The following is a 26,358-nucleotide window of genomic DNA, read 5'->3' on the forward strand; positions in this document are numbered from 1 at the left end:
GCTCGATATAGAGAGAGATGATGGTACTGCGTGTTTAATCCTCACATTCCCAATCGGGAGTTGAGAATGTTTAACAGTGATTTATTCATACCAGATGTGTAGTTATTTGTGCATTATTGCGGTGTATGTATTCATTAGTTGTGACCATTGCTGAACTCCAGGCTGCAAGCCATGGGCAACTCTGGAGGGCTGACTCAATGGACCCATCCTGGATCCTGAGCAGGAGCAACACTGGAGATCAGGTTCATCTGTATGTACTCATTATCATCAAAAATGGATAATACTTGTGCGAAATGACCAAGGCAATCAACAACAAAAACTGAAGAAGTAACAGCTCAGCCAAGAACATCGATTGGAAGCCTGATGAGGAGTGACTCAGCAGGGGCCTTGGGACCGGCTGAAGCCTGCAGAGCTGGGAAGGCAGCCCAAGATATAGCCATCATCCTGAATATGATGGAAACTTTATGCAGTTGTTTTACAAGTGTGGAATCAGCGAGGAGAGATACATCAGTGAAGGAAATAGAAATTAAAGTTGTGAAAGACTAAATGAATGAATGACTCATTTAGAGGCTCAGCTGAACACAACAAAAGACAGGCTGAAGGCATGGGAAGAAAAAGCAAAAATATGGGAGACAGAAAAGCAAGGACTGGTGGACAAGATCAATCATATGGAAAATTTTACCAGACGTAACAATGTAAGAATCATCGGACTGAGAGAAGGAATAAAAGACATGATGAGTTTCTTTGAAACATGGAACCCACAAATGCTGGGACAAAATAAGTTAAATGCAAAGCTGCAAATTGAAAGGGCTCACCGGGCCTTCAGACCCAGAAGAAGCAGCGTACAGCAACCACAACCAGTCCTGATAAGGATTTTAAGTTACCGAGAGAGATATGTAATCTTAGGAGCAGCACATGAAGAATCAAAAAACAATAATGGCCCATTAGTGCTGGACAATGCAAAAGTAACGTTTTTTTCAGGACTTCAACCTTGCCTTGGTCAAACAAAGAAAGGAATTTGACGAGGTAAGAGGCAATTGTGATCTAAAAACTTTAAATGTTCAATGATTTATCCAGCAACGCTGAAGGTGGATGTCTCCGAAGGTAATCAACAAATTTTCAAGAATAAGTGGAATAAGTTTTAAGAAAGTTATTAAAGCCACCACCTGAAAGGACTGAAAAGACAATTTCAAAATGGGACTAACTGAAAGATGCATTTTTTATTTATACAAATAGTACTGAGTCCTCTTTTTTTCCACTGTTGAAAAAAAAATTGGTTTATATGGAGAACTCTGAAAAGACAGAAGGTGGTAAGGAAAGTAGCAAGGTAGGAACTCTGACTTGGTGGGGAGGGGGGGAAGATGGTGTCGGGAGAGGAGCGATTTTAAAAGATGGCACCAAAGGAAGTGTTTCTTCTTCTTCTTTGGAAGAACCCATAGGATTTGTTTTGCGGACTTCCGGGTACTATTGTCAACATCACCGTCAGAGCTAGGGATGTGTGTGTTTCTTAAATGGGAAATGTGTGTGTTGGAAATGTCTTTCAATCAGGAAATGTATCTACAGTATTTAGAAAATTGGGAAGATACTATTGGTATACAATATTTGTGTGAAAAATGGTATGGATAAAACATTAAAGTTTATTAGTCTTAATATTAATGGGATAAATGGAACAGTGAGGAGGATACTGGCATACTGAAATTAAAAGTAGATATAATCTTTTATACAGGAAACATATCTTACCAAATTGGAACCAAATTAAAAAGAAGATGCGTGGGACAAATAATATGTCTTCCTTTGATTCAAAGGCAAGAGAGGTGGCAATTTTAATTAATAAAAATACACCAGTAGAAGAAGATACCTAGAAGATACCTCGATTGATCAAACTGGAAGCTATGTAATGGCACACTGTAAAAATTTATGAAGCATGGACATTATGAATATTTATGCCCTGAATTTTGATGATGAAGCCTTTATGAATGATAAGTTCTTAAAAAAAAATAGCAGAGGGAAGACAAAATATATTAGTTGAATGAGACTTTAATTTCTGCTTGGATCCAATACTAGATAAATCAGCATAAAGAATAATGAGGGTGAAAGCAGCAGAAATAACAAATTCATATAGGAAAGATCTAAATCTTATCAATGTATGGAGATAATTAAATCCCACAGAGAGAGCTACTCTTTTTACTCAAGAGTGCATGACTCATATACAAGAATTTTTGTTTGGAAAATTTTATTTAAGCATTTTATAAAAGATTACAAAACAAATTACAAATACAAACAAAACTAAAAAGGAAAAAAAAAGTGTAATATCGCCCCCACCCCCATCTAACAACCTACACTATCTCAACTATCCTCCCCCACCCCTTGGAGCCTTACAAAATTTTTTTTTAACATTTAAAATTAATAAATCAACATGCCAACTGTTTACATATCATTTACTTAAAATCAATAGCCATATATTCCAAATATAAACTCCACATTTTAACAGAACATTCTCCATTAATATTAACTATAGCTATATTAGAAAAGCAAGAGAATGTATGCAGATGGGATCTCAATACTACATTGCTTAAAAGACATCTGCAAATTAATAAAGAGACAGATAGAAATAATTTGTGAAACAAATCTGCCATCTAGTAATAATAGTTTTCTGATATGGGACATGCTTAAAGCATATTTCAGGGGACAAATTATATCCAATATGAAGAGGGAATATATGGCAGAAGTAAACAATGTGGAGAAGGATATTAAAGAATTAGAAAAAAAATCAAAGAGCAGGACTACAAAAAGAATAAAGACATAGAGAATAAAATATTATACAATACAAACATATAGGACAGAAAAAAGCTATATTAAATACTAAACAATTATACTATGAGTTGGGTAAACGGACACACACATTTTTAGCTTGGCAAATTAAAACAGGAGTCATCAAGAATGATAAATGCTATAAACACAAACATTCTAGTATACAAGCAAAAAGAAATTAACACTTTTAGACAATATTTCAAAAAACTGTACAAATCAGAATTACTAGATGAAATTGAAATGCAAGAATTTTTGCTGAATGTCAAACTTCCAAGTCTGGAAGGAAGCGAAAGGATAGAATTAGATACTCCCCTCACAAGAGAAGAAATCGAAAGGGCCATGGGCACCCTACAGGCTAATAAATCACCGGAAGAGGATGGATTTCCACCCGAGTTTTATAGACAATTCAAAGAATTATTAGTGCCCCTTTTAATAGATGTCCTGGACCACGCTGTGAAAACACAGACATTTTCGGAGTCATTCTGAACCATGATTATTAGTGTTAGCAAAAAAAAGAACCCACAAAAAACTTCATCATACAGTCCAATATCCCTGTTAAATGCTGATTATTTTCTTTGGCTTGGCTTCGCGGAAGAAGATTTATGGAGGGGGTAAAAAAGTCCACGTCAGCTGCAGGCTCGTTTGTGGCTGACAAGTCCGATGCGGGACAGGCAGACACGGCTGCAGCGGTTGCAGGGGAAAATTGGTTGGTTGGGGTTGGGTTTTTCCTCCTTTGCCTTTTGTCAGTGAGGTGGGCTCTGCGGTCTTCTTCAAAGGAGGTTGCTGCCCGCCAAACTGTGAGGCGCCAAGATGCACGGTTTGAGGCGTTATCAGCCCACTGGCGGTGGTCAATGTGGCAGGCACCAAGAGATTTCTTTAGGCAGTCCTTGTACCTTTTCTTTGGTGCACCTCTGTCACGGTGGCCAGTGGAGAGCTCGCCATATAACACGATCTTGGGAAGGCGATGGTCCTCCATTCTGGAGACGTGACCCATCCAGCGCAGCTGGATCTTCAGCAGCTGATTATAAGATACTAGCAAAAGCATTGGCTAATAGATTAGGACAATACTTGCCAAAACTGATACTTGTGGACCAACCAGGATTTGTTAAAAGAAGACATTCCTCAAATAGTTGAGGAAGATTACTTAATACATGTGGCTAAATCTGAACGAAATTCATGAATTACAATCTCCCTAAATACAGAAAAAGCATTTGATCATTTGAAATGACCCTTTTTAATTAAAGCACTGGAAAAGTTTGGTATCGTTAGAACATTTATAAATTGGATAAAAACTTTATACCACAAACAGCAAGCTAAAATAATAACAAATAATCAGATGCTGGTGGTGTTCCCCTTGAATAGATCAGGCAGACAGGGATGCCCCCTGTCGCCAGTGCTTTTTATTTTAGTGATTGAACCACTAGCAGAGATAATAAGAAGGTATCCAGATATAAAGGGCTTCAAAGTCGGACAAAAAGAACAAAAGAGCAGTCTATTCGCCAATGATGTGCTATTGTACCTATCAGAACAAGCTAAATCTTTGAAAGATTACAAGTAAAACTAGAAAAATATATGGATGAATATCAGGCTACAAAATAAATATGGATAAAAGTGAGATAATGCCATTAACAAATTTTGAATATGAAAGATACCAAAAAGGGAAGTAAATTTAAATGAAAGACGATGGAATAAAATATCTTGAAATAGCAATTGACAATAACTTGCAAAATCTGTACAAATTAAATTATGTTCCTCTTCTTGGAAAGATAGAAAGAGAACTACAGAAATGGAGAGACTTACCGATCACTTTGGTGAGAAGGGTTAACTGTGTCGAAATGAAAATGATGCCAAGACTGCAATACCTTTGTCAATTGCTGCCTATTTTGTTACCTATAAACTTTTTATAGCTACTAAACAACTGCATTAGACACCTCCTATGCAATAATAAGGTACCAAGAATTGCATTAGAAAAATTGATATGGGACTACGGACTGGGAGGACTTCCAGATTTAAAAAAAATTACCTAGCTGCACAGGCTAGATTTCTTACAGCCTTCTTCACTGAAGGCAAGGCCCCATCTTGGTTCAAATAGGAATGTACTCAATGGAGGAGGGGGAAGCAAAGGACTTCATCTATAAATGGAGTTTCAAATCACTAAAAAAAGACAGATAATCCCATTCTAATACATATGATTAGAACATGGCAAGAAATTATGAATGTATAGAAAAAAAAAGTAGGGATATCAATAAAAGCAGCATTGTGTAAAAACATATTATTGCCTATGAACATTGACATAGAATATTACATTTATGGAATGACAAAGGTGTAAGATATATTAAGGACTGTTACACAGAAGGAAGTTGTGTCCTTATTTTGAAAATTTGATTTGATTTCATATACGTATTAAAAAACTTTTACATAAATTTCTTATTTGAAATAATGAAAAATTGATAGAGATTTTTTAAAAAATGTTCCCTCTCCTCCAACAACCCAATAGAAAAGGAAAAGAAAAAAGAAAACATCTGGATAATATTTATAAAAACTTACTAAAACTATCAAATAAAATCTAACAATACTTTAATTTTCTTGATTTTAGAAATCCAAAGGTTCAGGTTGGATGATTGCAACTTAATTCCTACAATTTGTAAATATGATTCCCAATTTTTTTTAAAATTCAAATTTGCTATGTAAATTATATTTAATCTCTTCAAGTGATATACAATTACCTATTTCAGTATGCTATCTACCCATTCCCAATACACATCTGATTTCCAAGATACTGCCACACATTTTCTAGCTACCGCTAGGTCTATTTTAACAAATTCTTTAATATTTAATTTCAATTCTGTGTCAAAAGGGTCTTAATTTTGAACATTCCAACATAGAGTTTAGAAAAGTACCTATTTCTTTATTACATCTAAAACATTCATCTGAAAAATTAGAATTTAATCCATTTAATTTCTGTGGAGTAAGATATAGTTGATGTAAAAAATTATATTGTAGCATTCTATATCAGACATTAATTGTGTTAGTCATACTATCCTGGCAAAGTTCTAAGTTTCCTCTTGAATATTTATTTTTAAATCTTTCTCCCATCTTTATCTTGTCTTATGACTCTTAGTCCTTTGAACAATTAAAACACAAATACAGAGCTTAGATAATTCTTAAGAAAAAGATTAGGACCAATGTTGATCCCATCTGAAATTAGTGAAACCAAAAGAGCGGTCTGGATGGTGAATAGACCCAAATTTATAACAAAAATATACTATGCTCTCCAGAGCAAAAGTGCAAAACCAGGGTTTCATAGGTCAAGGGAAAGATGAGAGTTAGACATGGGTTTGGTGATTTCAGAAAGAAGCTGGTCAGATTGGTGTAAGGACAGTATGACTTCAATTATAAATGCAAGATAGGGACTAGTTCAGTGTAATTTTTTACACCAATTATATCTTATCCCACAAAGTTACAAAGATCAAAAGCCAAAATTTCAGAGATGCGTTTCAGGTGTGGGACTGAGACAGGACCTTTTCTACGTGCAGCATTTTGACAAGAAATTGCAGAAAAATTAACCAGGATAACAGGAGTGGCCTTCACAGGTGACCCAGAGCTATATCTATTATGTAATTTCATGAAAATAAGCAAAAAATTAACCAAATATCAAATCTCATTTATAAAAGTAGCATTAGTGGTAGCGGAAAAAAAAGTTTCGCAATCACTTGGAAACCTGACTCCCCTCTACTCATAGCATGATGGACTGTGGAAATGAACAGCTGTATATCTATGGGGGGGGGAAAAATCACATACAACTTAAACAACAACTTTTGTAAAGGTCTGGCCACTATACCTGGACCACATAGGGACCCAGATACTGTAATAAAAAAGAACAAAGGTATAAAAGTAACTATTATATATACAAAAACATAGTTTTCCCAACTGTACTCTAAATATTTAAAATGTATGTAAACTCTGACAGTCAACTGATCTGTATGTATGGAAGGTGGGAAGGGAGGGAGGGACTGTTTAGTTTTTGTTTGTTGTGTTTGAGAGAAGTTTAATATATTATATATTTAAAATGTTACTATGTATATTTTTCCAAAAAAACAAAAATATTCAAATAAAAGCAGCTTAGGGAAAATAAAGTTGGTCAAGAGTTACACCCACATAAAGTCGTTCTTCTTGAAAGAACAAGCATAACACATGATGACAGAAGAATTCTCATCACAAAGAAGAAAAATTCCCAAACGCCTGTCCAACAGATCAAAAACTTTCTTCAAGAGAAAGATGTGGATGTGTCATTGACTATTGTCTGCAGAAGACTTCATAAACAGAAATACAGAGGCTACACTGTAGTTAGCCACAGAAACAGGATGGCCAGATTATAGTTGGCCAAGAAGTTTTTAAAAGAATCCCCAGAATTCTGTAAAAAGGTCTTGTCGACAGATGAGACAAAGATTAATCTGTATCAGATTGATGGCAAGAGCAAAGAGTGATGACTTAAAGGAACTGCCAAAGATCCAGAGCATACCATCTCATCTGTGAAACATGGTAGTGGAGCTGTTATGGCCTGGGCATGTATGACTGCCACAGGTACTGGTGCACTCATCTGCATTAATGATGTAACTGCTGATGGAAGTAGGAAAATGAATTCTGAAGTGTATAGAAACATCTGCTCAAGTTTGAACAAATGCTTCCAAACTCATTGGACATCCCAACATTCTGTCAAAGTAACAAAGGAGTTTTTCAAAGCTAAAAATTGAAACATTCTTGAATGGCTGCAATTTTTACACGATCAAACAAAAATGTATATAAATAACCTTGAATAAATTCTGGAATGTGCACTTTAATTATGTGAATTGTTTGATTACAAATTTTAAACAGTGGCATACAGGAGCAAATAAAGGGGAAAAAAAAGTGCCTTTGTCCCAAACGATATGCAGGGCACTCTAATTGTTGGTCTGTATATCACTATTACAATTTTCTCAGGTTGCTTAAATCCCATAAAAAATAAAAATAAAAATGCAACCTTGATGTCATGGGCAATGGTTTTCATTCCTCCTTTGAAATTCAGCTCTTTAGTCCAGGTTTTACCAGGCCAGAGTCCAGGTAAAACTCAAACTAAAATAAAGAGCATGTCATGGAGAAAAATAATTGTTTGACTAATCTGTTGATAACATTATGCATAATTCTGCTAAAAGACAAATTGGGCAGCAATAAACAGGATTGGATTCTGTCTGTATTTTGTGTTGTTTTACTACCAAAATGCAAGTTATTTGTGTAAACTGGACTGAAAATTTCACCAGTATTCTAAAAGTAGGCTATAGTTTGTTTCGGATAAAACCTTTGTAATTGTAACCAGCAAATAAAACTGCATGTTGATTCAATTTATTAAAATTAAAATAAGTATTAGCGGTGATCCTGATGCAATTTTGTTCATAGCAAAAAGCAAATGTAATTGCAAAAAATATATTGTGCCAACCTTGAAAAGATATACAGTACAGGTATGCGCCACAGTATGTCCACAATATGTTCTGTCAAATTAGGTGTTGTGCAATATGGACATTGTGAAAACACCATATTACTTTATATACTTAGCAAAGCTATATGGGATACTGAACTTGCACTAAATTAAACTTTTAACTTTTTTTTCCACTTTTAAAATTTTGATGTAAACCCTTTTTCAGCCTATATCACGCACAATTTAACAAAGAGGATCACAATCATCTACATCACTGTCCTCAACTTCATCATTGTTCCACTGGAAGAGTTTCACTTCGAATAACCTCCATTGATGAACTGTCACTCTGTAATGTCTGAAGGACTTGGCTGAGGGTCTCGTTGGAGAGGTGTTGGCTTCTTCAGAAATATGTCCAGTGTTGTTTGCCTAGTTTTCTTTTTCATTTCTTCATAAATTTATCTGTATGCAGCATTCCTCTCTATCAGTGAAAAGTATTCAGTGTTTGGGTCCATCTCTTCAGCACTCTGTCAAGGCCTGCAAAGAATTTGGCCAACCCCTTAACCTCTTCTGCACCTGTTCATCTTCTCCTTCTGCAGTTTCCTTTGCCTCTTCTTCAGCTATTTGCTCTTGCTCTAGCTCCAGCAACTCTTCATTTGTTAGTTCCTCAGGAAACACCTCTAGGAGTTCTTCAATGTCCTCATCATCTATGTCTAGGTTCAGATTGTTGCTTACCAAGTCGACGACAGCTCTGTTAATCATTGCAATCTCATCATCTTTTTCAAATCCCTTAAAGTCATGCACATACCGCTTCAGTAATTTTTTTTCCCCCCCCATATGCTATTCATGCACTCTTTGGTCACATCATCCCAGGCCCAAGCAAGGTTCTTTATGCAGTGGAAAATGTTGTACTCCTTCCAGATCTGCATTTGTGATTTGCCAGTGTCATCAGTTGAAGCACCTGCCTAAGTAAAGGTCCTCCTCAGATAGTAGGTCTTGAATGCTGCAATAACCCCTTGGTCCATTGGCTGGATTAAAAAGGTGGTGTTTGGTGGGTGGAACACCACTTTGATGTTGGTGTGGAAGTCAGCAATGAAAGGGGGATGTCCTGGACCATTGTCTACAATTAGCAAAATCTTGAAAGGTATGCCTTCTTCCAAGCAGTACTTCTCCATTTCACTGGCAAAGCAATCAAGAAGGGCATCCTGAAACAGCATTTGTGTCATCCAGGACTTTTTATTGCAGGTATGATGCATTTGTTAATGTTCTTCAAAGCCCTGGGGTTTTCACTATGCCAAATAAGAAATGGCTTTAACTTTTAGCCAGCAACATTGCCTCCTAACCATACAGTCATTCTGTCTTTAAAAGTCTTAAAGCCTGTCATAGACTTGGCCTCCTTTTAGATGAAGGTCCTTTCAGGCATTCGCTTCCAGAATAAGGGGTTTTCGTCCACATTAAAAATTTGCTCCTGTTCGGCTCCGAATCATGGGTCCTCTACCGGCATCACCTACGGCTCCTAGAATGCTTCCATCAGCGCTGTCTCCGCTCCATCCTCAACATTCATTGGAATGACTTCATCACCAACATCGAAGTACTCAAGCTGGCAGAGTCCGCAAGCATCGAATCCATGCTGCCGAAGACCCAACTGCGCTGGGTGGGTCACGCCTCCAGAATGGAGGACCATCACCTTCCCAAGATCGTGTGGCGAGCTCTCCACTGGCCACCGAGACAGAGGTGCACCAAAGAAGAGGTACAAGGACTGTTTAAAGAAATCTCTTGGTGCCTGCCACATTGACCACCGCCAGTGGGCTGATATCGCCTCCAACCGTGCATCTTGGCGCCTCACAGTTCGGTGGGCAGCAACCTCCTTTGAAGAAGACCGCAGAGCCCACCTCACTGACAAAAGACAAAGGAGGAAAAACCCAACACCCAACCCCAACCAACCAATTTTCCCTTGCAACCGGTGCAACCGTGCCTGCCTGTCCCGCATCGGACATCCCTCTACAATTAGTTTATCTAAGGTTTCAACAAATTCTTCTGCTGTCTTCACATCAGCACTCGCAGACTCACCACTTACTTTCATATTATGCAGCAATAAATGATGTTTTGAAGCACCTGAACCACATAGAGCTAGCACTAAACTCGATATCATAAACTGGTCCTCCTTTTTATTTTAGCACCTGGAACAAGCTTTGTGCCTTTGCAGTGATTGTCAACATATTGAGAGGGACTTGCTTTTGTGTTCGGTCCTTTATCCACATCATTAGTAATTTCTCTCACATTTTCATTAGCCCTGTAGGTTTCAGTGAGCCGATCTTTTAACAGTTTAGATAAATTTTTGTGATTCATGCCTAAATTGCGAGCAATAGCAGTCACTGTTTTTCCAACCTTTGTGTTTTCTAATAACTTTTTGTTTATTTCCATTTCAACACTTCTCCTTTGTTTCTGGCTGCTGCTATCTATCACTAGCAGTAATTTTAGTGTGTTTGGGAGCCATGATAGAAAATACAGTACAGTATCTTACTGCTTTGTATACAAAAGGCATGTGATGCATGTTTTGCATGAGGAAAGTTGTTGCGTACATCCGGTTACATCCACTATGTCCCATTCACTGATTGGGATTTCTGAACTCTAATATAACCTTATGGAACCACGGACAACAGAAGTGCATGTGGTCAGACGTTGCCCTAATGGATGTTAAGCGGCACATACCTGTACTATTATTTGGTACTACAGAAGTTTAATTTTTTGTAAATTGTGGAAAAGCTTTGAAGATCATGAATCTCACTACTGGAATATATCACTGAGGGTAGTAATAGGAAGCAAAAATCACGATTAAAAACTCTTCAAAAGGAGTTGAAGGAATTTTAAGATCCCTCTCAAATTTAAGCAATTAATACAAATGATAATGGTGAGTCATTTTATTTGGAAACTTGCAGTTTTCAGGTTGGCTATGGCTTCTGGCACTTTTTTTGTCTCAATAATAAAGGTGACGTACCTCCATATGTTTGAAAGTCCTCGAATTTATGCACTGGTTTGGCTAGCATTGAGTAAATTGTGTTGGAAATGGCAGTGTAACTAGCACTTTAACATGTGTCTCTAAGAAGCTGACACAATCAAGATTACAGCAGTTTAATGTCATAAAAAGCCTCACTTAAAGAAAAGGAAAACAATTTATGGGTTTAATACTGCAAAAAAATGTCATTGCTATCAGAAAATAAATGACTGCTCATTTGCAGGTTGTTTAAGAAGCTAAAATTCATATTTGTAAAATATCACAAATTCCTCCTCATCTTATGATGGACTATTTAGAAAATCACTGCACTATTTCCCCTCTATATATAAATAATGTATTTCTCTTTATATACGCATGTTGTGTGTATACAATATATATATAAAAAGAAACTATATACATCACACACACACACACACACACACACACACACACACTTTGATTAAATCACTTTTTTGCTGGAGCTTTGCTGCATTCCTCATTGGCTAGAATCTGGATTCCATTGCCAGCAGGATATCCATATTCAGTGCATTGAGGGAGGGATTGGCTTCCTTCTCTACTCATTTAGAAGAGCCTAGAGGATTGTTAAAACTGGATCTATCACAATCTTTTGAAAACCCTGACACAATTTCCATTCAATTTGGTGCCATTCAGCAAGCTTTGATATGCTAGACATAGTCCCCTCTTCCAAATTGTTCATATACATTATGAACAGTTGTAGGCTTAGCACTGAACAATGTGACACTTATGTCAACCAGACAAACAACCAATTATTCCAACTCTGCTTTTTACTGGTTACCAAATCCTCTACCCATGTAAATATATTAACCTAACTCCATGCATCTTTATCTTATGAATAAATCTTTTACGCGGCACCTTATCAAACGCCTTCTGGAAATCCAAATACAAAACATTTGCTTGTTCCCTTCCGTCCAGTCATGTGCTGAATGGTCCATATATAATCAGGAAAGATAGGAATAAACACTGCTGGGATTGAAGGAGTCAGGGAAAAGAAAAAGAAAAAACTGAGAAGTGCACCACACATTAATTCCTAGATTGCAAACTTTCAGATTATGAAAGTGTCCATTAAGGAGTTAATCAATTTCCTATAGTTTTCTTATTCTTACTTTTAGATTTTAAAATCAACAAGTTTTCGTGGCGCTTAAACACATAACTGAAAGCCATTAGAATTTCTTTATTAAAATAATTAACTTCCTCTTTTGCAAATCTGTATCAGCTTGAAGTGAACATTAATTTTACTCTGTAATCTTCAAAGTTTGTCATAACCACTATTTTTGCCATTTCTCTCTCTTCTGAACATTAATAATACTGACAAATCTCCAGCTTTTGGCACAACATTTTTATCAGAGCCTCTGCTATTTCCATGAAGATTTCCCTCAAGTTTAAGATATATGTGATAGGTAACAATTTTTAATTTTAAAAAAATTTAAATTTAGACATACAGAACAGCAACTGCCTATTTCGGATCACTAGTCTGTTCTTCCCAATTTACACTCCATTAACCGACACTCTCGCTACATTTTGCCATTTTCATAAAGTTCCACAAAGGATTAGAACCACTTTCTCATTTGCAATTGTCTGCATTTTACTATTCCACCATTTTATTTGTGCATTTTCACAGGTCCACCACAAGTTTCCACAAAAAAAACCAAGGCAAAGTCCTCAATCAATACCTTTGCGGTGCTTTCAATTTTTTTTCCCCTCTATTCAACAAGTCTATGATACAGGCACTTTATCAAATGCTTTTTGAAAGTACAAATATACCATTGTAGTGCTGCTGCGGCAGCGTTACGGAGTAAGGACTCGTCCACAAAGTGTGAAGGTGAACCAGAGTGAGTTTATTGGTTTGAATCCGCCATGTCTCTGTGCTGGCCCGCCCACTTCTGGTGAAGTACCATGTCACTGCATCGTGGTTCCAATCTCTGGCCGGTGGGGTGCTACGCGGAAGTGGAAGGCAGCTTGGCCCACACGTGTCGCTAGGCGTGGGCTCCTTCTCGGCAATGATGGGGAGCCAGCGCTATCTTGAACCAGCTGCGTGTTGCAGTAATTCGGCCCATTTACTCATGCAGTCGCTCAGCCCGCTACACTATACCAACTTCTTCAACTTTCTCTGTTCCTTCATCAAAAAACTATCAAGTTGGTTAAACATGATCATTCCTTTACCAAATCCAGATTAGTTTTCTGTAATAAATTTATTCTTGTCCAGAGACTGTTCACTGTATTTCTGGAAATTTCTCCATAAATATGCTCTATAGTTACCCAGTTAATCCTGGTACCCATTTTTAAAAATTCAGTTAGGCATAATCTCTGAACTTAAAGAAGATGTTTGAAAACTTACGAACAGAACCTCTGAATTTCTTCAGTGACCAAGAAAGCAATCAATCTACTTTAAGGTACCATATATTCCAGTGTATAGGACGATCCTTGAAACTTAAAAATGTCACCTCAAAATCAGGGGTCAGATGCAGAGTATAAAATCCAAACCTTGACAGCAAATTCTCAAAACCACTGCCATCTTCCCCCTCTCTGTCAAATCCTATCCTGATGGCCGTTGACTCAAGTGTCCTGGTCAGGCCCTAGGCGGACTCTATCACATCCCTCATGCTGATAACCTAGCTCACATCCATGCAAATGGTGGCAGCGAAATGAAGAAAGCTTAGTTGCAAACATGACATTTACCAACACTGCTCGTGCCATTCCAGCTTCTCTCCATTCTGGGACCCTCTCTGATTGTGCACACATTGAGGGGCATTTCCTGAGGAAAACCTGGGTATCCTCAATTTCATAGCATTGGAGAAAACATTAAAGTTCGCTGCATCAGCTAATGACATCTATGAATAAGCCCAAACTTGTGCATCCTGTTAGTTATCAATTAAGTCTTGGTGCTCCCCCATGGGGTCCATCCACCCAGTCCAACTGCCTTCAGCTCTGTATAGGCTTTAAAAAACCTGTTAAAGGGGCCGACTGTAGCTTTTTTGAAAATATGCTAATAAAATTAAAACCTCCACAGGGTAATTTGGTATTAAAATATCATGACGGTATCATTCCACTGGTTAGTGGTCAGTGGCAAGTGCCATGCTTGGGGTGGGGGGGGGGTGCGGGTCGGGGTGGTGGGGAGGAGTGTTGTTTTATACAGCAGGTACAGCTCAAAACCTACATTTTAGGTGGAAATTCAAGGGGTCGCCTAAACACAGGTCATCATATACACATATCGTAAGCACCAACAGTAAAAGTTCAGGAATCCAGACTGCCCGCGAATGCGGGCTGTCAAACTTTTAAATTTAGTGGGCTTTTGTGTAAGTGTGTACATGTATGCATAAGTGCCACAGGTACACAGTGGCAACAAGTGACCACACTTAATACAGGCAATCTTATCACCAAGAAATTCATTTGCACACTGTATTTTTCTTTTACAATGTTGATTTTAATTTTAAGCACCATACATTTTTTTCTAGTGAAAAATTTTTATGTTTACATTTTTTGTCAAGTATAACCATATAACCATTTACGGAGCGGAAACAGGCCATGTTGGCCTTTCGAGTCCGCACCGGTTCACTGATTTTGTGCACCCTCTTCAGGCATTGGTCCCAGTAGATCTTCATTCAATAATGATGGGCGAATTCAATGCGAAGGTGACAATAAATGGATATATAATCGAACCAATTTAAATTAAATAGGTCAACTTGGCAGAACTGATAAGAACAGAAAATAAAAGGAATATAAAATCAGTCTATTTGCAGATGATGTCATAGTATGCTTAACAGAACTATTAATAAAAGAATTACATAAGAAATTGAAGGAATACGGAGAAGTATCAGGGTACAAGATCAACGCAAATAAAAGAAGCGATGCCAATGAATAATGCGGATTTCACAAAGTTTAAGAAAGAATCACCATTTAAATGGCAAACACAAGCAATCCGATACCTAGGTATTAGACTAGATAATAAGTGTTGACTTTATTTTTATATTTACCTTTAAAATTGGTAATTTTGATAAATGAAGCTAATGAATAAACTATCAAAATTCACTTGTTCATCTCTTCTTTATTCCTCCTTAAATCTGAATTTTAAAAGTACTGCCCGAGAATACAGAAAACCTGGACGGACCTAAATCCCAAGCAGTTCGGATTTTAGGACTTTTACTGTACTTTACATGGGTAAATAACAAGGAATTAAATAGATATGTAATGTTGCATTAATTTATGATTCCATATTACTGCAGACTTTTAAAAAAGTAATTTAGCTTCCTGATGAATTCTGATGAATTAACAGCCTCCTCTTGTTAAAATGAAGTTTCATTGTGATTTTGAACAATTTAGAATAATGCTTCAATATTCCCAGCAAAAATAAAAATATTACCTGTTTCAATATTCTTAAATATTCTATAAATCCCCTCAATACAAAATATTAAGCTTCTTTTTAAGTTGCCCATTGTTATTGGCTATCATGCTGTAAGCAGGTCAAGGCAGTTTCTCTTCTGTGTTTCTATGTAAAGTGACAGATTCCCATCCATTAAATGTGAGGAATTTACCATACATCTCAAACAGGTTGCTTTATTACATTTTAATTTTATCCCCCTTAATTACCATTGCAATAGTAAACAACTGACATTGGGGTAGCTTCGTAGTGAGCACTGCTGCTTCAGATTCAGGGAGGTAACCTGACCTTGGAATTAGCACCTTTTTCCAGTGACCAAGTGGATATGCTCTAGTTGATCCACCTTATGTCGAAGATGTACGGCCTCATGGGTTAATTGGTTACTACACTCAAAAACGTTTTACATTTATACAGTTGCCTAACCTTTTATCCACGATTCCGTACACCAGCAACCTCCAAAAACCAGCACTTTTTGGGTAATGAAAACGACCAACCGCCTTGCTCCTCGCTCCCACCATCCATCACCCCACCCCCAGCTGCCCCGTCAGTCGCCTGCCACCGTCTGTCCGTTGGCCACCTCCGGCAGTCTGTCGCCCCTACCCATCTAACTTCTGACCCGGCGACAGGGTCGCAGTGCTGCCGAGCCTGGAGTTCACTTGCAGTGGCAGCTGGCAACGGGTCAATGCAGGAGCAATGGCTGCCTTTGTTACCAATTGTGGTGAATGTCTGCCAAGCTGCCTGCCTCCCCTCTGGCGAGCCTTGCTGTACTAACATTGGCTGTACATTATCTCTACTGTTAAGGACACTCCCCTCGGGTATAACTGTGTCTGCACCTATCGTCTTTCATTATTGTACCATGAGTTTCTGCTAATAAAAGCCATGATTATTGTTTGATCACATCGTCTTTGTCTACTTCATCAACTGGCACTTTAATTTTATTAGTAGAAATGGATGCAGCATTCAAGCCAGAGCAGCTGATAATCGACCAGTCTGCCCTGAGCGCCAGAGAAATTTTCAACCAGTGGACTGCTTGTTTCGATTACTCCATGGCTCGAAACAACGTGGTCGATGAGGCGATACAGTGGGGCCACCTGAACTCTCTGCTGGGTGAGGTCCCTTTTGCCGTAACGTAAGGATCTACCACTCTGGCTATAGCCTGGGTACGTCTGTTTGCTTACTATGCAGGGCCACAGAATGTGGTGCTTGCTCGACACCAGTTGCTGATTAGACGCTAGAAACCCAGGGAAAGTGATGCTGCCTATGCACTGGCCCTCGACTCGCTGGCAAATGAATGTGATGTCAGGGTAGTCAATGTGCAACAACACCGCAATGCCTTGAAGCTGGATGCTTTTGTCAACGGGATTGATTCCAGTTACATCCGACAGAGGCTGCTGGAGACGGAGCCTTTAACCTACGACCGGGAAGTCACTCTAGCCAGAACACTGAGAAGTGCCATACGGTCCAGTGAAATGCTAGAAACCGAAAAGGAAACATCCAGGAGTGCTGGAACCCCAAAGGAAAGAAAAGGGCAAACTCCTGAAAAATGCTACTTCTGTGATAAGAGCTGGCACCCCAGACAGAAGTGCCCGGCTCGATTTGCTACCTGCAGCTATTGTGGGAAACTTGACCACTTCGCTAAAGCGTGTAAGGCGAAAAATACTCCCACTGATAAGAAGAAGAGAAGCACCAAGAAAATGCATCCTGGAGCTGCAGGAATGGAAGACAACTATGAAAAGGGGGAATCTTCAGACGATTCAATCTTGAATTGACTTCAAGTGACAGCGAGGTGAGATCCCCTGTGATAGCTCAATTGACTGTAAAGCTTGGGGGATAATGCGGACTGGAACGGTTGACTATGAAGGGGGAGCTGAATGGTGAGACTCTTGATTGTCTTATAGACTTGGGGAGCACTGACAGCTGCATCCATGAGAAAGTTGCCAGAGCCTTAAATTTGCAGAGATATCCAGTGAACCGAAAGATATCGATGGCTTGTAGTGAACTTAAAAAAACTGTATGGGACAAGTCTAAAGTTACTTTAAATTTGCAGGGACATTGCCTTGCTGTTGTGTGGCTCTTTATTATGCAAGAGCTCTGCACCCTTGTGTTACTGGGGTCCGCATTAAAGATCAAAGCTCCTTCCCTTTTCAGTGATTTATCCCCTGAGTGTCAGCCGATTGCCACTAAGAGTTGTTCTTGCAGCAAAGAGGATCGTGAGTTTATCAAAGCGGAGACCCAGAGACTGCTTAAAGGGGGAGTAATTGAACCTAGTAAGAGTCCGTGGCAGGTCCAAGTGGTAGTAATGAAAAATCACACTAAGAGACGACTGCCTATTGATTACAGCCAGACAATCAACCGTTACACTAACCTGGATGCCTACCCCCTGCCACACATCAATGAAATGATTAATCAGATAGCGCAATACAAAGTGTACTCCACTATCGACCTCAAAGCAGCTGATCACCAAATCCCCATTAAGAAAAGGGAACGGCCCTGTACGGCTTTTGAGGGTGATGGGGGGGGGTTTATACCAGTTTAAAAGGGTACCTTTTGGGGTCACTAATGGTGTGTCCATGTTTCAGAGGGAAATGGATAAGATTGTTAGGGTGTATAAGTTTCAGGGCACATTTTCCTATCTGGATAATGTCACTACCTGTGGGAAACACAGGCTGAGCACGACAACAACTTAAAAGAAATTTTTAGCAACAGCTAAAGAACTCAACCTTACATTTAACGAGGGCAAATGTGTGTTCAACGCGACAGAGCTACCTATTCTGGGCTACATTGTCCGCAAGGGCGAAATCTGCCCCGACCTGGAAAGAATGGCTCCCCCTTAAGAAGTTATCATCCCCAGACTCAGTAAAAGTCCTTAAAAGGTGTATGGGATTCTTTTCCTACTACTGCAAATGGGTTCGGGCTATGCCACGAAGGCACACCCTCTGTTTGAGACTAAATCTTTTCCTCTCTCTCCAATGGCCTTGAAGGGTTTCAAGAGAATTAAAGCTGATATTGCCAAAGCTGCACTCTCGTCCATTGACGAGGATGTCCCATTCCAAGTGGAAACTGATGCCTCAGATTGTGCCTTGGTAGGAACCCTTAATCAAAAGGGCAGACCTGCGGCATTCTCCTCCCGCATGTTACGCGGACCTGAACTTAAACATCCTGCCATTGAAAAAGAAGCCCAGGCTATTATTGAAGCTGGAGACACTTTTTAGCCAGTAGAAAATTTACTTTTGTCACTGATCAGAAATCTGTAGCCTACATGTTTAGTACTAAACATAAAAGTAAAATCAAGAACGATAAGATGGCACGCTGGCGAATAGAACTCTCAACTTATAATTATGAGATCCAGTACAGACCGGGCAGGTTAAATGATCCCTCTGACGCATTGTCACGATCTGCTGGTGGTGCTCAGCTGGAGGGGCTAAAAGAGATCCGTAGCAGGCTGTGCCACCCAGGAGTCATGAGGTTTTTCCATTACATTAGGGGCTAACAACCTTCCTTACTCTTTGGAAGAAGTCAGGAAACTGACTAAAAACTGTCCTGTTTGCGCAGAATGCAAACTGCAATACTTCAAAGCTCCGGAGGCCACTCTCATCAAGGCAACCTGATCTTTTGAGAGGATTAGCTTAGACTTTAAAGGACTGTTACCTTCCAACAACAAAAATGTATATTTCCAGGTTTCCCTTTGCGATACCCTGCCCGGACATCTCGTCAGAGTCTGTCATTAAGTCACTTGACAGAATTTTCAGCATTTTTGGTTTTCCCAATTACATTCATACCAATAGGGGCTCAGCATTCATGAGCGCTGAACTGCGGCGAGCCCTGCTACGGAAGGGGATTGCCACCAGCCGTACCACGAACTACAACCCGCAGGGCAATGGGGAGGTCGAAAGGGCTAATGCTACAATCTGGAAGACTGTTAATCTTGCTTTAAAAACACATGGTTACCCTATTACCCGGTGGCAGGAGGTGCTGCCTGAGGCGCTACATTCTATTCGATCATTATTGTGTAGTGCAACAAATCAAACACCTCATGAACGTATGTTTGCCTTTCCTAGGAAATCAGGAACTATGATGGACTGGCCAGCCTGTTTATCTGAGCCTGGAACCGTGCTGCTGAAGAGCCACGCTCGGGCGCATAAAACAGACCCCCTAGTCCAACCAGTTCAGCTACTGCATACCAACCCCAACTACGCTCATGTTAAATTCCCAGACGGGAGTACTGACACCGTACCCTTAAGAGATCTGGCCTCGCCTGGTTCGCCCCTTCCTCACACCCCTACTCAGAGTGAGCCTGAGAGATTGGACTCACCCCCCCACCCAACCCAGCCTGTGACCCCTAGTAAACTTTCAGATGGCTATGCTGAGGCTCCACTGCCTCACGCAGGCAATTCTGGAGCAGGTCCAGAAGTTAATCCTTCCCACACTACAGACCCAGGAACTGTACCAGTTCCCAAGGTTGCAAAGGAGCCACCTGTTTTGAGAAGAAGCACCAGAATTCGTAAACAACCTGATAGGTTGACATATTCATAAAACATCTCATCATATTTCAATTGCTTGCGTATTTTGGCTGTTAGAGTATTCTCAATGCCAAACATGGTATCCATGTATCACTTGCTTCAGTCTTTCCTACCAGCTGTCCTTTTGATTATAACCCTTCTTCTGCGAGGGGAGACTGTGGTGAATGTCTGCCAAGCTGCCTGTCTCCCCTCTGGCGAGCCTTGCTGTACTAACATTGGCTGTGCATTATCTTTACTGTTAAGGACACTCCCCTCGGGTATAACTGTGTATGCACATTATTGTACCATGAATTTCTGCTAATAAAAGCCATGATTATTGTTTGACCACATCGTCTTTGTCTACTTCATCATCTGGCATTTCACCCATAATCCCTACACACAGCTGGAACCGCTCTGCCTGCTTCTCTTCCACCAGGAGCTCAGGGCCGAGAGTCACCTTTCCACCAAAGGTAAGAGAGGGTGGGACAGGGACGGCATGGGCCTGAGCCAGTTTTAATTTGAAGTTTTACTTTAAAAAAAACATGCTAATGATATTATGGTCTTTATTTATCTAAATTAATTCAACACCCGCACCCCGTTTTGTGCAATTTTAAAACATCCAATTTGCTTAAAAGATCCGCCATTTTAAAATGATTCTGAAATCCAGAAGATTCTGAACAACAGCAGGTGTCCGGTCCTGACGATCCCGGATAAAAGGTTAGGCACATGTATATGCAGATTTATATCGAAAGTTCACTGACCATCAATATTACAAATTATAATTGTCATACTTCTCATTAGGAGTTGCATTGAATTAGATGCCACTAATAATTTAATCTAACCTTGGTTAAACAAAGCCTATTAAGGAAGAAGCTAACAAATTATAGAATGTTCTCAGATGGGCTTTTAGTTCCCCAACCCATTTCAGGAAGCAACAACTATGTTAAATTCTGCTGAATTCAACCCAAGAAATAATTCTCTTATTCCAACCCAAATAAAAAGAGCCTTAAAAGTATTTCCCCAATAGAGTACTGTTCTTGTATTACAACTTTAAAAAGTTGTAATCTCAACATTTTGAATTAACAGCTTTCCAATCCAGTAAATTATAAATTCCTGTCCAGACTAAATTAATTAATGGTCAATTATGAAAGTTAATTGTACTGTTTTAATGTAGCTTTTATTTGAAAAAGTAGAGCTGCACATTATGACCATTTATAGAGAAAGGGATGGGGAACGGGAGTGAGGAAATGAATGATTAACCAACTTGAAACCACAATTTAACTCAGGGGGTGATGTCAAAGGTAAGTTTTTTTTGTTTACAGAGTGTCTGGAATGCATTGTCAGGGACATTTAAAAGACTCTTTAACATGTGAATATAAAAAAATGGCGAATTATGGGCTGTGAATGAGGGATGATTTAGATTGATGCAGAGTAGGTTTATATAGGTCAGCACAACATTGTGGGCCAAAGAGCCCGATCGTCTTGCACTGTTCTAAGTTTCTATGTCTTGTTTCCATGTTTATAAATCCATATGCATATGCAGGGACTGGAGGAATATAGATCATGCTTGGCACAGACTTGTGAACCAATGGGTGTGTTCCTGTGCTGTACTGTTTTAATATGCTTGCTGAGAATAAGTTAGTCTTCACCATTTTAATGAAGGTGTAGGCTCCAAGTTAAGCAGTGATTTTTCAACTTCTAACCCTTGTTTTTAAATCCCTCCATGGCATCACCTTCCCATGTCTTTTTTTTTTCTAACGAAGTATCTGAAACACTTTCATTTCTGGTTTTTAATCATCCCTGAATTTTAATCGCAACCAATGAGTGTCAGACCTTTTACTACCCTGGCTCCGTGATCTGGAATTCTCTCACCCAGACCTTTCTTTCTTAGAATAATACAACTTTAGTACCTTGCTTTATCAAACTTTCTGAATATACCATGAATATACCGATACCCATTTCTTCAAAGACAGTCATTAGCAAATATTACTTTCACACATCGTAGATGCTAAAATTATGCCTGACACCTGTGTCATATCAAGGTTAAACTACTTTTCTTTCATCTTTTAAGGTAATCTTTAAAGTTTAGCAATTTCATTAAGATTCAGCATATCTGCCTTAGATTTTCCCATATATGGTTCAATTAAGTCTTATTTGTTACCATTGCTGCAAAAAGCCATTTGACATTTTACTGTAATCAAGGCACTAATTGCAAATAATGGACATTATTGATGTTGTAATTTTGTTGGTTTAAATTGAAAAAGCTATAATATGCACAAAAAACAAGACCACTGCCGTGAGTATTAGTTAATTATAAGCCCAAAATGATTAACTATAAAGAAAAGCAAAGTAATGATCACAATGTTTAGACGAGTTTTTGCAAAGAATGTCTGATTGTAAATGGTTTATGGTTGGTTTCAGAAAGTGACTTCCAAAACACAGTCAATATCAAGTTGTATTTGATTACTATAAAACACAATTTGTTGAATGCTCACCTCGCCAAATGCCCCTCTGCCAATTACTTTCAACATTTCAAAGTCATCTCGGTGTAGCCGTAGTTCCTTTACAGTTGAAGTAAATGGTTTTGCTGAAAAGGTCAAAAATGAAAGAATTAGAAGGGCTGCATACACCAAATATTTGTTTCAGAAACCCAAGTGGGACATTAAAATTCTAGGAAATATAAATAAAGTAAAAACCTAAGAAGGTGGCAGATAGAGCATGAGGAGGGCAAACAAAATGTTGCTTATTATGTTGAAAGAATATTTTTTAAATGAGAGTACTGGTAAACTTAGGTTTAAAGAATTACTTGATAGCCTTAGGATAATGTCTCTATTATGGCAATGACAAATTTATTTACTTGAATAGTTTTAAGTCTTCGGAATTCTCTGTTCCAGAAAGCAGTAATGTTCAGTCTAAAATATAATCAGGACCGAGACTAATGGATTTTTGAAAACTGAGGGAATAAAAGGAAATAGAGCTGGGATTGTTATAAGATAAGGAGTAGGAATTGTAATGCACTTACTCAATAGTTAAGCAGATTCAAACATCTGTATGGCTTATTCCTAATTACTAAACTAACAATGTTCAAAATCTTACTTTTCCAAGCACAAGTTTTATTTTCTCAAAATTGTCTGATTTGTACATTTTAAGATAATAATTCATTAATAGCACATCATATTTGACATTTTTTTTTTTAAATTGTGCAAAGAAGGTTGATATAGATTTAAAATGTTAAATCCAAGATCCAGACATTACACACTGTAGCAATTGTATCTAACCTGAAAAGTTAAAATGTAAAATAACTGAATTCGAATTTTGCACCAAACATCAACTCGATGAAATACAAAATGGCTGTAAGTCAACTGAGTCCCCAATACAGTGTAAGCATGGAGCAAGCAAAGCAGGGGGAAAATGAGGGAGGAGAAACTAAAGAGGCTAAACATTAATGTCAAAGCTAGGGCAAGTATTTTGAAATTGTTCACAACGACGAGAATTTTTTCAGACACAGAAAATTACAGTGCAGAAACAGGCCCCTTCGGCCCTTCTAGCTTTTGCAGAACCATTTTTTTTGCCTAGTCCAACTGAATTTCACCCAGTCCATAGCTTTCCATACCTATCCCATCCATGTACCTGTCCAAATTCTTTATAAATGTTAAAAATGAGCCCACATTCACCACCTCAGCTGGCAGCTTGTTCTGCTCTCCCACCACTGTGTGTGAAGAAGTTCCTCCTCATATTCCCCCTAAACATTTCCCCTTTCACTCTTAACCCATGTCCTCTGGTTTGCATCTCACCTACCCTCGGTGGAAAAAGCCTATCTATCTCCCTCTTAATTTTAAATACCTCTATCAAATCTCCCCTCCTTCTTCTACGCTCCAGAGGAAAAATGTCCTAACCTATTTAACCTTTCCCTGTAACTCGGTCTTTTTTTGTACTTCTTTATTTATTGCACTATGAACCATATCAACCAAAATATTTACAGATGCATCTCTTTAAATATACACAGTGACATTTTCTATTTTTTTCCCCATCCTTCCCTCCCCCCTTCCCACCCCCCTCCAAAAACAGTAAATATTGAACACATAAAATAAAATAACATCTTTATACAAAAGGAATACAAACAAAAAAGACGTGTCATCTACTTATACACATTAAAGATGATCGTGTTTATCTTATCATTTTACGTGGTGGTGGTCCGAGGCCTGCTCTTTCTGTTATGTTCCATATATAGTTCCCAGATTTTTTTTTAAACATTGTAACTTCGTCTTTTAAATTATATGTAATTTTTTTCCAAAGGGATACACTTAAATTTGGTTATGTATTCCATTAATGTTTGTAGTCATATAGTTCAGCGTGGCCATCTTATATCTTTCTTTTCTGCCTCTTCACCACCTCCATCCCCTTTTTGTTCTATTACTGTTCTTTAAGTTTTCCTTTTTAATCTCAATATATGACAATGCACTTAAGACATGAAATACCCCAACAATCCCCACAAGCAATAACCCTTTAACCCCAAATGAACCCCCCCCCCCTTGGGTTGCCCCTTGATGGCAACCACAACTCCTCTTTCTATTCAGTTTGCGAACTTATTCGCAAACGTCAACTGATTTCGCAGTGACTGTTATCCTCCCACCCCCAGAGAACACTATTTTCCTATACATATAACAAAGTTCTCTCTCTTTTTTCCCCCTTCTTCCCCTTCTCTTATCCATCTTTAAATCTTTATATATACATTATCTTTACTTTATATTTTTACATATTTTTGTATATTTTCTTGCCGGTCTTCCTTCTTGTCACTTCTCCTCCTCCTCTCTTCTCCAACAAATGTTCAGCAAATTCTTGGGCTTTCTTTGGGTCTAAGAACAGTCTATTCCGTTCCCCAGGAAAAAATACTTTGAGTACTGCTGGATGTCTTAATATAGAGTTATACCCTTTCTTCCATTAGATTGTTTTCACCGTGTTGAATTCCTTCCTCTTCTTTAAAAGTTCGAAGCTTACGTCAGGGTAAAAAAATATTTTTTGTCCCTTATATTCCAACAGCTTGTTGACTTCTCTAACCTTCTTTCTTGCCTGCTCCAGTATGTTCTCTCTTGTTGTATATCTTAGAAGTTTTACCAATATGATTCTCGGTTTTTGATGTGGTGGCGGTTTTGGTACTAGTGCTCTATGCACCCTTTCGATTTCTATTTCTTCACGTGAATCTGTCGTTCCCAGCATCTTCGGGATCCATCCTTTTATAAATTCCTTCATATCTGATCCTTCTTTGTCTTCTTTCAGGCCCACTATTTTTATGTTGTTTCACCTACTGTAGTTTTCCAATATGTCAATTTTTTTGTGACAATAAATCTTGTGTCTCTTTAACTTTTTTTTCGGTCTCTTCCATCTTTCCTCTAAAATCATTTACCTCCATTTCTTCAGCAGCTTCACGTTCCTCCACATTTTCTACTCTTTTCCCTATTTCAGTCATGATCAACTCTAAGCTTTGCATTCTGTCTTCAGCTCTTTTCATTTTTCTTTTGATTGAACTAAATTCTAATGATAGCCATTCTTTTAATGACTTCATTTGTTCTTCAAAAAAAAGCTTTATATAAATATTGCCCTTCTATAGGAGGCTGTGGGCCTCCTGCCGCAGGTCATCCCCTTGCTGGTCGCACCGTTGCTGCTCACCCTCTTCCAGTCCTTTATTCTCTTTCTCACCACTCTTCTTTCTTGCTTGCTTCCCCCAGCCGAACGCCCCGATGCTGGGCGTCTCTCAGCTGGCCGCTCCGCAGCTGGCCGTTCCTCAGCTGAGTCCCCCTCCCACCAGCGTTAACCTTTTCTTTTACTTGCGCACTGCGCATGCACGAGGAGTTGCGCACCTTTTCTTGGCTCTGAGAGCCATTTTTGAAGTCCGCCGGTCGGGGGATACGGCTCCTCCAGGGACTCACCAACATCGGAGATCAGCCGCTCCTCTCCAAGGTGGCTCCCTGCTCCAATATGTAGGTAAGGCCATCTTCTTTCTTCTCCAGTGATTTTCCTCCTTCCCTTTTCTCTGTTATTCTTACTTTCTCTCTTTTGGGTGCCATCTCTTTTGTCTCTTCTCTGAAACTTTATCTTTCTCTTCCTGTATTTTATGTTTAATGAACTGTTTTTTCTTTTCTCTGGAGAGGGCTGGTTCTACTTGACCAGCCACTACTCCATCACGTGA

At 38.8% G+C, this 26,358-nt stretch overlaps 1 protein-coding gene across 2 annotated transcripts in view; it reads right to left on the reverse strand.

Annotated features, from left to right (window-relative positions):
- cdc42bpb (CDC42 binding protein kinase beta (DMPK-like)) overlaps positions 1 to 26,358 on the reverse strand; it is a 224,763-nt gene that overhangs the window by 111,885 nt on the left and 86,520 nt on the right. For both annotated transcript variants that reach the window (XM_069916469.1, XM_069916470.1), the window contains exon 2: positions 22,667 to 22,758. In XM_069916469.1, coding sequence (XP_069772570.1) covers positions 22,667 to 22,758 — 92 coding nt within the window. The remainder of the gene's footprint in view (positions 1 to 22,666; positions 22,759 to 26,358) is intronic.

This window comes from Narcine bancroftii, chromosome 2 (assembly GCF_036971445.1).
Source record: "Narcine bancroftii isolate sNarBan1 chromosome 2, sNarBan1.hap1, whole genome shotgun sequence".
NCBI lineage: Eukaryota > Metazoa > Chordata > Chondrichthyes > Torpediniformes > Narcinidae > Narcine > Narcine bancroftii.